The sequence below is a fragment of the Athalia rosae genome, chromosome 5 (assembly GCF_917208135.1).
Source record: "Athalia rosae chromosome 5, iyAthRosa1.1, whole genome shotgun sequence".
In the NCBI taxonomy this organism is placed as follows: Eukaryota; Metazoa; Arthropoda; class Insecta; order Hymenoptera; family Athaliidae; genus Athalia; species Athalia rosae.
Window position 1 is genome coordinate 17,473,659 of NC_064030.1, and position 15,111 is coordinate 17,488,769.

The 15,111-nt window shown below is 55.9% G+C and overlaps 1 protein-coding gene across 9 annotated transcripts in view; it reads right to left on the reverse strand.

Annotated features, from left to right (window-relative positions):
* LOC105687412 (E3 ubiquitin-protein ligase Rnf220-like) overlaps positions 1-15,111 on the reverse strand; it is a 57,753-nt gene that overhangs the window by 28,362 nt on the left and 14,280 nt on the right. For 8 of the 9 annotated variants that reach the window (XM_048654975.1, XM_020853137.2, XM_025746213.2 and 5 more), the window contains one exon: positions 13,421-13,558. The exons of the other annotated variant lie outside the window; for it this stretch is intronic. In XM_048654975.1, the coding sequence (XP_048510932.1) occupies positions 13,421-13,558 (138 nt within the window). The remainder of the gene's footprint in view (positions 1-13,420; positions 13,559-15,111) is intronic. 9 annotated transcript variants of the gene reach the window in all.

The following is a 15,111-nucleotide window of genomic DNA, read 5'->3' on the forward strand; positions in this document are numbered from 1 at the left end:
GTCGGCGAATGAACGGGAACGTTGGCGCGTGTGCCTGCACGAGAGCCCCGTGCGATCGAAACCGCCTAATCGCGAAACCGCGAAATTAATCGGTCGATTATCGCCCGATCAGCCAGACCGACGGTGCGCCAGCGGGCGGAATTCCCCGCATTACCGCCGTGGCGATTGGGAGTGCGGTTTTACAGTCATTTGGATTTCTGATCCAAATTCGCGTTCTCTTTTCGAAGCGGAGCCCCGATGGAAATGGACGCGTATCGACGTCGACGTCGACGACGACCGGCGCGCGAATTTACGATCGACGCCCGGTAGAAATTCCGAACTCGGCTCATCTTTATTTGTATGCGGCGAGAGTTCCGCGAAAGAGGGATTTGCTGACCGCGCGGTCAGAGTGTAGAAACACGCGGCTTTACTCGTCATCCCCCGCGAACGACGCTTAACACGTACAATAAAGTCGCATCATCTGCGGGGATTTGGCGGCGCGATAACGCGCCCTTTTGCGACGCGCCCACCCACCCCCCCGACGCTACCGAGCCCGGAAAAACGGGCGCGCGGGCTGCGGGCTGCGGCGGCGAACTAACCCCGGGGCTCCCCGGAGACCCGCGGAGTAGTCGACCGCCCTGACCGCTGTGCCGCCGCACCGCCTCCGCCGGGGTGGCTGCGGACCGGAGGGACTTGACCATGGATCAACCGGAGCGCCTTTTAATTTAGACAAATCGCTGCGATTAGCATAACGGGATAAATTATACGACGAACGGCCGGCGGGGTGACAAGTCCCGGGTGGACGCCGCCGTACCGGAGATGAATGATAAAAACCGCAACCGACGAGCCGCCGCGCGGTTACCTGCCAATTCGACGATTACCGGGGTGGGGGGGAGGGGGATGAAAACTACGACCGTAATCTGCGGCTGAACTCGTTTCGCGCTTTTCCTCAGCCGCTCCACTCGTCTGGAGAGCGTAGTCGAAACCGAGGCCGAGTGGCCTTCGAGGATACACGTTTTACGATCTTTTCACGGCCCACATTTCATCGGGTGCGCTACGAGCTCCGCTACCATCTTCAGCGTGGCAACAAAGTAGCGGCGGCTCCCGAGTTCGTTCCTTCCTCCCTTCGTTCCTTAAAGAGTCTGGCGTATGACGAAGCGAGCGCGGTTCCACTGCGGGGATAATTGTCGGGAACACCTCGCTTTGTAACGCGGCTTGTAACGTCAACGGAGCCTCACCGAATCTCCGTATATAGTGGCTAATCTCCGTCGCGAGTGGTTGACGTAAAGCGTAAGTAGCCGCCGCCGCCGTCGCCGTTAAATTAAACAGGTTTCCCCCGGGTGCTCCCGCTCTCGCCTATATTCCCTTCGAAACTACCGGGATGAGGGGGGGGATTCGCCCGAATCGCGCGTATCACCTCAACCGGCGTCGACGTCTCGACCTCCTCGGCGAACGATATTTTCCAAATAATCCGAGAGCTTTGATCGGAAAATCCGAACACCTCTTTTCTAACTCGGCGAGGCAAACTCTCGTTCGTCTCAAATCCTGCGACGACACTATGGTCGTATATTTCCGCGGTCGAGTAGAATCGTTCTCTCGATATTTGTCGATTTTTTGCCCTTCCTCGGAACGGGAAGGTCGCGGTCGAGGCGAGATCGTCGTTCGGTGCGCGAGGCGTCGTCCGACGACGACGACGATAGAGGCGTAAACTTGGCGTTTAATCGACGAGTCAAACCAGTGCTGTAAACTTATATTGCCAACATCCGCCACTTTCTACGGGCTCCTCGGACGGGGATACCGCGCGCAAACTTCCCATAAACTACAGCGCGTGTGTAACCCGTCGCCGATTCCGAACCACGACGACGAAGAGCGGAAGGATACAACGATCCTCGCGAGTTCGCCAATTTGCGGTGCATCGATATCGAAAAAAAACAGAAAAAAACAAACAGGCGAAAAAAGTTCAGCCGTTGTTTGTATTCGGTAGGAGGCGATGAGGGATCGCGACTCGTCGCCTATCTCGCGGGAGAAATATCGACGGATCAGGGCCTCGGTTCGCTGAGCTTTATAAATATTGTACAGCTACAGACTTTCCTTCGCACCTTCGGGAGTTGTAACTTTTTCAACCGCTCTCCCCGATTCATCCCCTTTACCGCTTCCCCCTCGCTCAGCCCGGCGCGGGGCTCAGCCACCCCCCGCAGGATATTCAAATGTCAGACGGGATCAGAAGCTTGACACATTTTAGCGTCTCGAAATATTATTTGCAATCTCCCCCTCCCCCTCGCCCGACGCGGATCTCTCTCGCCGGCTCTTTCGACACCCCGTTTTCCGCCTTCTTCTCACCGCCACCAGCACCGCCGCCGCGGCGTAGGGAGGGAAGGAGGGAGGGAAGGCGAACGGCGGGTCGGACGTCGCTTGTGCATATCTTTTCATTCGGAGCTGGCTTAACGATTCAATAACCGATATATAGGATAGGAACAGATCCAGGCGGGGGGGTGTGAAACGCGTCGCGTAGTTTGCATCGAAAGTGTTTGGCGACGTATTATTGTGCCGCCTCTCGTCTCCCGACCTCCTTCGCGGATGACTTTCATTATTCCGTTCGGGATATCTGGTATCGACGTCCGAGCATTGTCCTCGTTCGAGGAGAGCCGGGACTCCAGCGAATAGCGCGAAGAAAATTGTATCGCGAATTCGCCGCGTCGAAGAAGAAAAGAGGGAAGAACGGGCGAAACTGAGGAGGAGGAGGTGGAGGAGGAGGCGAAGGAGGGTGGGTGGGATTCCGGGAATTTGACGCGCGGACGAACCACCTGCAAATTTATCCTCCGAATGAAATAAGCGGCAGCTCTACGGTATTACTTTTTTACGGTGGCGTATATTTCACATCAACGGGGCGTGTGTATTATCTTGTTTTCTCGGATGTAAAAAGGGGGGAAGAGGAGACACGCGACAACTGCTTTTTCTAAAAATTGCCGGGGGAGGCGAGAGGGTGGGTGGGGTGGGGGGCGAGGGAGGAATTCGGCAACCTCGTCGCCCGACGTCGGATCCGTAAAAAAACGCGGAGGCGACGAAAAACGAGGAGAAGCTCGAGAGTTTTAAACAAGTTCCTCGAGAGGCCCCGGGGCTGCTAACCCGGGGCTGAGGATCGGAGCTATGGGGAAAATTAAATGATTATGGGTAAACGATATCAAAGAAGACGAGGGGACATGTATTTCAATTCTTCAGCCTGACGGCGCGCCAAGATTGCGTATTTTTAAGCTCCGCCAGCTATAGCTGCCGACTCGCGCTCAACCCCAGCCAAGCCTCGAACTGGAACCCGCGAAACTCTTCCGGTTCGCTTGAGACCCGCCTCACACCCCCCGTCGAGGACGACGCCAACCGCGGCAGCTGGGGAGGAAATTTGTCGCTTACCACTCGTCAACCGACCCGAAGAGGTTCTCCGTACCGTGTGATCTCCCCGGTGGGTAAGGGGTGGGTAAGGGGAGGGGAGGGGGGTAGCCAACTTTTCCTCCGCGGCGAGGAGAGTAACGTCCGATCGTCGGAGCTGCGCCGCCGTCGAAACGCGGCCATCGGACGCCCGAGAAGCGAGGGCCATTCCTTAAGCGAGGGGTCGATAATTGGCTAACTCGATTAGGTTGACCCGTTTTTCCGGTAAGGCGCGACACGCGTCCATCGGGTAATTGCAATTTCCAATTTAGGGGGACTCTTTTACCTTCCACAAATCTAAAGTACCCGGCGATCCGTCAATCTCGGAACGCGGAGGAGATCCGCAAGCCGCCCCGCACTACCGTTTCAGCGTAACGCCCGACGTCGACGTCGACGATGGAAAAAGCTCTAACGGCGAACAGGTGCCGCGGCCTCTCGGCCTCCCTAATGACCCGGCACAAGTCGGAGGCGAACTTACTCCCGCTGTTCCGCCGCGAGCCAGCTGGGTCACTTTTTGCACGGTCATTCATAACGCGGGCTAGAGTCGAATGAAAAGTTACAAACGTTGCAACAATATTCTCTCCGCCGGATGCTGCAGCGACCTCGGTCTCGTCAAAATCCGCCGTACGCGGTCATCGGAATTTCGAGTGTTATGGAATTTATTTAATCCGCCCAACGAGCGTTCGGCTCCGTCGCGTTCGTCGGTTTCGTAAAAAATTTCTATCGATCGATCGCCCGCGACGCGATACTCGCGTAACGTCCCGTCATCGCTCCCGAAACGCGGAAAAATCGCCGCCGGAACGCCGGCGGTTCCGTCGACGCCCGACGGCCTTCGGAACGTCGGCCGATCTTCGAACGTAATCGTCGGCGCCCTTGGCGCAAACTTTTCGCCCGAATTTTCCCCGTAATGAAGAGTGCGGCGGGCCGAGGGCGACGTGTGCGGGGGTCTCGCTTACCTAACCCGGTTACTCCCGAGCGGCGGCAGCGGCTCGTTCGACCCTCCGGGACCCGCTGCGGGAGTGATTTAAGTAGCGGAGTAACGCGGTAACTTCGTCAACGCCGCACAGATGCGGTAAATCGACGCAAGTTCGACTTCTACGGACCGTCGGTGTCTCCCCAACCCCCCCGCGCGCGACAGTTGCTTCCTAGAACCCGACATTTGTCTCTCGGTCTACCCCGCGAAAGGGACTCCTCTCGTCAAATTTTTTCCCGACAGGGTTACGCGCGCTCCTCCGCGCCACGGAATACCAATTCTTTCCTCGGCTTTCGCGGTCTGCTCTCCCTCGAATTGGCGAACAAACTTTTGGCGCTGCAACAGCGCGCGGAAGTCCGGAGCTCGCCCGAGATACTCGGGTCGCAACGATCGGCCGATATTTCGAAGGGGATCTATTTTACTTTTGCCGCGAAACGCGAACCCCTTGGTTTTGTATAATTGGGGCGTCCTTTAGCCCCCGGCGGTTATCGCCTCGGTTGACCGCGGCGATCCTCGATCCGCTTAATCCTCGAAACACGGTTTTCCAAACGGAGTCGAAGTAGGGTGAAAAGCGAAGAGAGAAAAAAGAAAGAGAGAAAGAAGAAAAAAAACTACAGCGGGGATTCATCGACCGGCGTGACTCGGCGGTTGCCGGTTGTATGTTTGCGGCTGCACGAAGGAAGGAGAGTCGTGCACCATACGGACGCGCCATTTAAACTTCTCGTACCCTCGACCACCAGCCTGTCCGCATTCTGACTTATACCCCGCATCGGTCACCCCCCCCTCCCCCCCCACCCCACCCTCTTCGCAACCCTCCGCGCTGCGACGTCACTCACTCGCTCGCCGACTATGAGCATACTCGACGAATTTTCCGAGCGTCCCCAACGCTCCGAGGATCCTCGCGCGAAGGTGAGACTTTTTCCGCGATTTTTCACCGCCGTTCTTTCCACGATCAGGACGGTTTCAGCTGCCGCCGCGAGTTTAAAGGAGAGTCTCGCGGCGAGCGACGGAACGCGACGAAAAGGACGCGATTTTCAACACGTGTCACGCGTGTCGTCAATTTTTTACTGCCCGGGATTTAACGACCCTTTCGGGGAGATGCGTACCACCCACCCCTCCCCACCCCACCTGAATTCCTCGATCAATTGCGGCATCCGTTGATTTTAATCGTCGGAACCACCCGCAGCTATAACTCCGCGGATGCGACCGAACCCCGCGCGTATTCCCGTCCCGCTGAGTGACAAATTTATTTATTTATTTAACCGCGACGCGCGGTTTTCCGCGAACGAAAAACTTCCGTTCCGTTTCCTTCACCCTCGCGTATCTTCCGCCCCCCCTACCCCTCCCCCCGGACCGTAACGCGGTTGTCATACGTGGTGGATTTTTGAATAATGCAAAATCATCAGAGGAGAAATTTGCCGGAGCAGCAGCTCCTCGGGAGAGTACAGAGCGGAGAGAGACGGGTGAGCGGGAGTCTGCGTGGACCGAACGCGTGAACGTAAATTTTCCAAAGAACGAACTGACAGCGCCTGAACTGACGTAACGCGTCGGTGGCGGGGGGGGGGGGAGGGAGGGGGGTTAGAGGCAGTCCCCGCTGGCGCGTTTAAAATTCCCTCAGTTTGATAATTTTATTCATTTTTCTTACAAGCGTTGGGCGCTAGACGCCGACGACTACATCGCCGAACACCCGCTGACGGATCCTCCGACTGTTTGCGTATGGTAATGCGAAACCGTGTATATTTTTCACCCCTCGCTTAGCGATCGCGTCGGCTATCCGACTCCGTCTGAATATTATTACTTGATTAACAAAAAAGAATTCGCACCCCCCCCCCCGCGAACAAGAACCGCCGCACTCCTCCGTTCGCCACGGTGAGCCAATTAGCGTGGCGAACTTCGCCTTCCGAATTATCGCACCTCAATTCTCTTTGAACGCGCGAACGCTTTGAATTTTCCAAAGAACGACGACGACGACGACGGTGGCTCTTCGAATTTTTTCGCGAAAACCGCGCGCGTTACCTTCGAAACGGGGAGCGTCCTTCGCTACCGGAAACAAGCGTGACGTTAAAACCCCGATTCGAAATCCGATTACACCTGCGGCGGTGAACTGGAATGCGGCAACCCGGCGGTGCAACGCGAATCCCCCCCCCCCCCCCTCCCCCCCTCCGGAGTCCGGGGAGTATCTGGCACTATTAATAACAAATGTTTCTGGAACGAATTTAACGTCGAATGAAATGAAATCCCTGTCCGTTAATCCCTCGGTCGTGTGCAGTCGGTACGTCAAAACTGCGAGCGAACGGCGAGAACGAACGGAGGGGAGGGGAGGGGGGTGCGGAGGGATCGGGTTGCGCGTACACCGAGGGCAGAGCAATGACGTCGATTGAAATATTGTCGTCACCGCTTTCCCATTCTATGTAAAATTATACGATATTTGGCGGACAGATTTTGTAAACGGAGGTACGACGAAACGGACGATATTCCCCCTCCCTTCCTCCCCGCCCACCGCGAGCATTAACAACTCCGATAAACCCCCGGCAATAATACACCGCTATTAAAATTACGCGATTCCATCGCCGGCGTGGAATGGAACGAAATAATCGTCGCGTCGACGGTAAGCCAGATTTTCCGGAGTGAGCGGCGGAGCCGCCCGGAGCGCGCGTCGTGACGTGTGCGTCGAGTAGAAAAAACGCCGTCAACTTTCGTCGGGTTTCCCCGACTTTTAATTTCGCTCCGGTTTTAGAAACGGGCCGAGGGCATGTGTGGTCTCGCCCCCTCGACAACCGTGCGCCCCGTCGAACGTCAGACGCCGACGCCGAGGCGGAACAACGATCACCGGACCCACCAGGCAGCCCGAAATACCCCCAACAGGTTGTCAAATAAACGTGAAACAGATCTCCCTTTTTTTAGCGTTACCCTCGAACGGGAAGGGACTGGAAGCGGAGGGAGTGCGGGATTGTTGATCTCCCAGACGGCGCCAAGTGCAACGCGACGCGTAAATCACGGGACTCGCTTCCAGACCGCGAGGTGAAGACGGCCCGCGCGTTCCTACCACCCCGACTCTCGTCCGTCCGCGGTGTCTAGCCGATACAAAGCCTCGCGCTCTCTTTATTTCTCCGTTACGGGCTCTATTTTACCCCGTTACGGGCTCTATTTCCGTCGGGCGCTGACGCCGACGAGGGCCGAGCGCGCGCGGGGCCCCGTGGCCCCCGTCACTTTCAGCGCCGGGCGCGACGCGAGACAATCGAAAGGGGGCATCGGGCGACGCGGCTCGTTCTTTGCAAACGACGAACGGAGGGGCGCTGATTTTTGCCGTTGAGGGGAGTGGAGGGAGGGGGAGGGGAGGGGGAGGGGGACGCGGCCGTGACGCGGCGCGGGATAATGAAAGAAAACGAATGAATTAGAAGAATTTGCCATAAAAATGAAACAGCCACCGTCACGGGGGAGGGGGAGGATCGCTGGTGGCATTGTTAGCTGCCCGATATTAAAATGCCGATGATCGATGGTCGAGTGCGTCCCGCGCAACAGTGTGCCCGCGTCGCCCCGCAGTTTGTCCGTTGCGAGGGGTCCCCTTTATATAACCGAGCACGCAAACGCGCGCCGAAATCTTTCTCTACCTTCCCCCGCCGCCCCGGATCGTTCCGTCCGTCTCTCTCCGTCCCTCGGCCGAAATACCCGGGGCTGTCACAACACACCGGTGATATTGCATCTTCCCCGGGTGGACCGCCGGTGGGGTCGCGGTGCAATTTGTATTTATATCTGTATAAATCATAGCGGATCTATTATTTGCCATTCCTTCGTCGCTCCGCGACGACAAGCCGCATATTTCCCAGCCGGGCGAACGAGCGTCGCGTGTCGCCGGTGGACGATAAATTTTTCGGACTCTACGAAAGAAGCGAGTTCGTCGGTGGGGTTTTGAAAAATTGCGTTCGTTCCGACGTAACTCGTGGCATCTCGCGCGATACGAACCGAAGCGATTCTGCGGTATTCCGTAGCCGGTCGGTCGCACTTCGGAGTACCTGCACCTGGTACGTCGAAGTGCAGCCGCGGCTATTTCGGAGTAAGGCTGAAATCAATTCCGTGTTTGCTTGTCAATTTGTCAACGGGCGGCGGACAGACGCGGGGCGGGTTTACGGGTGATTCCGGACGGTAGAGGTGAAGGGTTCGCGACGACGCGAGCCGCCGATGGATATCGTCTTGCGAAGGTGAGCTGAATAAGGTATGCGATCGCGATCGGGATTCCTCTCCGGACGTTAAAGCGTTAATATCGGAGGGCGAGGGGCCGCCCGATGTTTACCTTCAGCGCCCCCCCCCCCCCGTCCCGGCCGTTTTCCAGCAACGCCGGCGTTTCCCCCTTTATCCGATTAACGAACCCTCTCGGAGTTTTCTACTTATTCCCGTTGCACGACGACGACGACGACGACGACGACTCTTCGCAACTTCTTTCATTTATCTGCAAGATACACCGTGAGATCGGAGGCGACTCGCCGAGAGCTGATCGCCGCCTTTTAAAGCGAAAACTTTACAACAAAGAGTTCCTCCGACTCGTGAGAGGAGAGAGGAGAGAAGAGAGGAGGAGAGGTGAAATTTTCCCAGTACCGTTCGAAAGTCGGAGGAGGAGGAAATTCGAGTGATGCGGTATACATATACGCGCGGAGTGGGTGCGGCGTTGACAGTAGCTGGCAATAATCAGCGTTGTTACAAGGTTTGTTCGCAGAATTATCAGGTCGGAATGTGGCCGTGATAAATCCCTGTATCAAGCTCATCCCTCGGCGACCAATTCCGGGCTCATTGTTGCCCGGACAAAAGATCCCGGTGGCGGTAACTCTGACCATACGTTTTGTCGCGCGGTGGCCCGACGTATCCGCCGCGGCGGCGCCCCCCCTCCCCCCCTCCCGTTCACGACCCGCGACGTGCTCTCCGGATTCATTTGTACGTGTAACAGCGACGCGACACACACGACCCCTCCCCACCCCTCCTCTCCCACCCCTCCGGCTGAATTATCCAAAAACCAACAGATTAGCGCCGGCATTAATAACGGGCGGAAGAAAATTGCGATATACCTTTATTGTTTCGCGTTCTGCCGCGCGCTCCCGCGATTATTTATTTTCTACCGCGGGCTCGTTTCGTCGTTGGCATTGTGTGACGCGGTGCCAACAGGGGTGGCGAAATTCAATGTCTGGCGGTAAAGTGGTCGACGGAGGACGACGACGTCTTCTTACCCGGCGCACGGTTTCGCGCGACGGAGCGTTTTCCGCGCCCGCGCCCCGTTACGAGCGTTTCGGGGCTCGGGGGAGGGGGAGGGGACGCGGGGCCCTCGCATGACGTATGATCTCCCATATTGCCGGTTCGCGGTGCCGCCGTGAAACGCGGGCACGCGAGTCACCCTCGTCGCGTTCGCCCGTACGAGGACATAATATCTCAGAGTTACCCGACGCCGGCGACAAACCGCCACCTGAAACAACGCACGCACGCACGCGTCGACAACAAATAACCGAAACCTCCGCCCGGGAGCGACAACGTTCGTTTAATAAAAAATATTCACCGAGATATATTAACCCCCGTTGAAGCCACGGGAGCGGGGGCGAGTCGCGGGGCCACCGATGTGTCGTTGGATTTTTAACAGTCGCGTACACGTTTCGTTCGGGCGGAGGATACGGACTCGTCGTCGGTACCGGGGGGTTTTGCGTACGGCGTAGAGCGGGTAACGCGGGCCAATAAAAGATCCCGACGCTACGGCGTTAGCTCGGAGCTTAGGCGAGAAAACTAAATCACCGACGAATCCCCATAAACGCGGGACGGTGTTGCGGCGCCCGGTGGCTCGAAGGCCGCGGCTATCAATTCCAAAAATCTCGGAAACATAGGCGTGTTTCCCTTTGTACCGATCCGTCAACGTTATCTACGCCCGCCTTTCCGCGTTACACCGCGCCGGGATTTTAAAGAAAATCGGTGAAAATTTAAACCGGGGGCGCGCGGAGGGGCGGCCGACGGGACGACCGCGGGGCGAAAAGCTTGTTATCGTTACCGCTTATCGCGCGCGGTGGTGAGCTTATGCGGATTGCGGCGAGCGAACGCCGTTCGCCGCTTTAAACTTTCGGAATACCCGGCGCGCTTCGACACCCCCGAAACTTTTCCAACGCGATACAAAACTAGCGCGCCGCGGCACCGGTTCGCTCGGACCTCTTTCGACCCTCCCCCGTCTCTCGTTCGTCCCCACGTTTTCCAATTCGCCTCGAATCACCGCGCGCGTTTCCGCTTTTTCAACGGTACGCTATCTGCGATCGCGTCGTAAAGTCGCTCCCCCCCCCGCCCCCGCGCCGACGGTTTTATTTGCATTTTTTAAAACCGACTGTACCCCGGTTTCAGCGTTTCAGCGCCGAGGCGTTTCGACTTTTTGGCGCAACTGGGGAACGCGCGTTCCGAACGCGAATTGAAACAGGTGCCCCCGAAAAGGAGGAGGGGTGGGGGGAATTAGCCGGCGCTGCCCGTCCCGATCCTCACCCCTTCTCGGGTATTCGTCGAGACACTTTTCTGGCGAGGATAAGACGGTGTCGCTCGCTACTGCTGAGGGGCGAGCGCGCCCTGCCTGCAGCAGCCAGTTCTTTCCCGTCGCTTGACAGTAATTTTACTTAATTAAATTCCGTTCTTTCTGCTCTGAATCCCACCCCGAGCCCTCACCTCCTTCTCCTCCCCCTCCTCCCCCTCCTCGCTCGGTAGAGCCACTCTCGGAAAACAGCCCGGCAACTTTACTGATTTTTATCCGCCGCGTTTACGACGATCATCCAAGTGTGATGCACTCCGGAGCATCAAACGCCCTCTTAGCTCGCTGCCGGGACAAGTTTCCGGTTGACGAAAAAAAAGCGAGAAAAATGCGAGATTGTAACAAAATAGAAGTACGCCAACGAAGGATATCCCTTCGGCGTAAAAACGCGCGTCTTCGAATCCTTCGAGTTCCAACGATATATTTATTTATTTTTCGACTCGAACGAAGAGCACTTTTTATTTTTCCATCGAATCGAGGATAACAAAAAAAAAAAAAGAAAGCGACGGGGGCAGGTGAGCGCAGTAGCTCAGCAGCAGCGATCTCCCAAGGTATGAGTGAAAATTAATTGGTAATCGTTTAATCTCCAAAGCAAGAGTCCGCACCCTCTTGTTCCGCTCCCAGAGCCGACGACATCGGGAGGAATATTTAATTAGTTTTTCCAAGCTCCGGGTATACGTGCTACGGTACGTCGAGCTATAAATGTTAATTGTAAATGAAGTGGTAATAAGGGAAACCCTGAGAAAGACGACCCCCTCGAAAACGGCGATTCCAGCGGAACGCGCGGCAGTTGCTAACGTAACCCAGCTTTCGAGACGTCCGATTGCGAGGCGAGCGACGGCCTCGTCGTCGTTGGGCGCTGCGATATTTTTTTTTGAATAAATATTTTCGCGCGCCCGAAAGTTCGTCTCGTTCAAGGTCGACGACGGTGTCGAACGGAAGCAGGTACGACGGTATCACAGGTTGAGAAAAATCGAGCGGTATTCGACCGATTGAAAGAGTAATTGAAAACAAGGATATGGGAGGAGAGAATGTCTCGGACTGGGAAATCTTCTCGATATTCGAACGGGGAAGCGGTTCCGAATCGGAGTTTGAGAGAAAATAATAAGGAGAATAACGAGGAATTCGTTCGGCGAACTGCTAATTTATCGTGATCATTGAGTGTGGCTAAGTAAGTGAGCAAAAAGCTCGACGATATTCTTTATTAAAATATCAGAGTCCCCCCTTACACGTCGGGCGTATCCTCCTGTTTCTCGCTCATAATTAATATATCTTGTTATTCGAAAGAAGCGATCGATTATCCACGCTCGATTATATTAAACTTCTGTCCTTCCTTGGCGAAGTATACCGAGGAGCGTTACGCGAAGTAATTGCGCCGAGTGGAACGCGTCTTCCCGCCGAATAAAAGAGTGAAACGCCCCACTCCATTTGCATGTGCCCTCGTCACTGCGACTCCGAGGTAAAAACCACCGATGCTTTGACTTGTAAATCCCGAAGCGTCGAAGCGACGTTCTTACGTTTAATTGCGCAGTTGAGCGGTTTGAAAATGAAAATAAAAAAAAAAGAAAAAGAAAACTGAAACTAAAACTTGACCCGGAGGAATGATTTTTCGGTCGTACCGGGATACGGGGAGTTAAAGGCCGGAGGATTTACGGCACCCGAGCCGAGCCGAGCGAGCGAGCGAGCGAAGATCGAGTTATCGAAATAACGAGAAAATTTCAATGGCTTATTACCGGCGTATTAATGTTCAGATAATTTGCGGCTAAAGGGCTACGGGCGTCAACTATACAACCGCGCGTGAGGAGGTGGCCTCGGGCCCTAGAGCTCGGACGGAGACGAGGCGAGAAAGACTCGGCGTTGTTGAAAAATATTTATGGACGAGTGATAAAATCCCCGTTAAATAGAGCCAAGCCGCACATAGCGGGCTTTCAACTTTCGAGAAGAAGAGAATACGGCCAAGAGCGATTTTTATTGAACCTGAAGCATTAATTCAGCCGTTAAAACGGCCGTACGCCGCTCTCTACGCGCGACCGTTTCTTCGTTGCGCGTTGCAACGAACCCCGGGATTTTCCTCGCCCTTGGAACGCAGCGTCGCGAAACGGTTCCAAGGGCGAAGGCGAGAAGGCAACTCCGAAAAAGCACTCGGACCTCGCGGCGTAGAATACTGTTTGGGGACTGTCCGTTCCGCTCACGATCAGCGTCGTATCGTCCGCGTCGACGTCAGCGGGGGAAGGAATGATTCACGAAGAGCGGACGTGATTCGAGAATTAATCGACGCCGCTGCGTGCACGGCGGTACAGCGAGCAAAGAAACAACGAATGAACGAACGAACGAACGAGAGTCATGCAAACGTACGAGTGAGTGAATTAGTTTTTGGGGAGTGAGATCGATCGCGAACGATCGTTGGACGTGTGGATTATTATTGGTGAATGCGTTAATCGTTATACTGCAGGTACAATTTTATCATTGGGTTGTGAGTGTCGTAGGTTTTTTTTTGTCATGTGAGGGCCTACCTTGATCGAACACAAGGCATCTAGTGGTCTTGGCAGCGAGTCCCGGAGGAAGAGCGAACCTGTAGGCCGGGCCCAGGGATAATCCAAGACCTAATCCAAGGGCTTCCGCACCGCATCGACCACCGAACACGGGCCCCACTAAAAACACACCACCCCACACACAACATGATCCAAGGGCACTTGATGATTTTTGGCAATCTTCACACTCATTTGATCAACGAGAAACAAGGAGAAAACGCGAAAACGCGGTCTCATTTCCCCCCCTCGAATTTCCCGAAACGGATTCGATCGCGAAACTAGCCTCGAGGGTGGCCGCTGCCGACTGGACGGAATTTCGAACGAACGGCTCGTCGAGCGATCCGCCGAGCCGAGACGCTCAGAGGCAGAGGTGACCGAAACGTAAACATCGAGGGCTCCCTGACCCCGCTGTGTTTTGATTCCGTCGGACTACCTGACACGCGGTGTTGTCGGGTGTTCTTGGGCTCGGGTGTTTTCCTGGAAATAACCGTCGTCCCCCGAAATTTTCGTCAGCGCGCGATATGTGACTGCGACGTATTCGTTGCGGCGTAATTACAGGGTCACGGGACACCCGGGGCGATCAGCGGTAGATCCGAGCGGCTTACGATATTGCGATTTATCGCGTTCGCGGCACGTGCCGCGTCATGCGAAGCTTATTGCCGAAACGATAGCGTCGAGTACGCGGGAATACGATGAAACGAACGCCGGAATTTTCGGCCTCTACGTCGTTCGGATGTCGAAGCGTTCGGGCGACGTTGCGTCTGCGAGGTGTAGGCGAACGGAGGACGTTCGATTCGCCGCCGCGGGGGGGGCTTAACGTACTTTGAAATTGTGCCTTTGAGACGCGGGGGCGTAAGGCGCTTTCGTTCGCTACCTCGTAGCTTACACGCTGATTAAGACGCCCGATACAATTAGGCTCGGGGTTGAGGTCGAGGGGGTGAGAGGGAGGAAGACCTTCCGTTTTAAAAGGCGGCGAACGAGACGGGAGTCGCGCTCCGCTCGTGGGCCGAGGGTCCCGCTGCCTCTGCCGTCAAAGCGAAATTTAAAAACTCATCGCGCCGAGGCCTCCGGATTATATATATATATATTTCTCCCCCCCCGTTTTCCACACAAAGAAAACTACGTCTCGGATCGGAAGAAAGCGAGTTACGGGGAACGCGGAGGCGCGGCGAACGCGGCGCGTTCTTCCAAAGTCAGAATTCGCGGAGTTGTTAGCAGCTGCCGAACGGGAGAACACCGCCGAGACTCGACGTAACTAGGAGTCATTTTTTTTTCTTCGAACGATCTATCGGGCGGTATGAACGACGGCGAGCCCGGGTCTGAATTTGGAAAAACGAAGAAGAAGAGGAGGCCGCAGCCCCTAAAAGGCGATCGCGCGGTGGTACGGCTGACAGTCGCTGCGATCTTAATCTGGCCGACTCTCCCCCGCCTTCCCCCCCGCCTTCCCCCCCGCCCTCACCGAGGAACGAGAAGAACGGAGAAGAATTCCGACTCGCGACTCCGGCGATTGAATGGGAAGGGAAATCCGTCCGACCATCCGTCCGTGAAAGCGATCCGCAGTCAACCGGCCGACGAGATCGCGACACTCTGAATAATTCATGGCGGAGGATCCGCCGCCGCCGCCGCTCTCCTCGCTACTCGCCCCCCCGCACCCCCCGGGACCTCCGGACCCT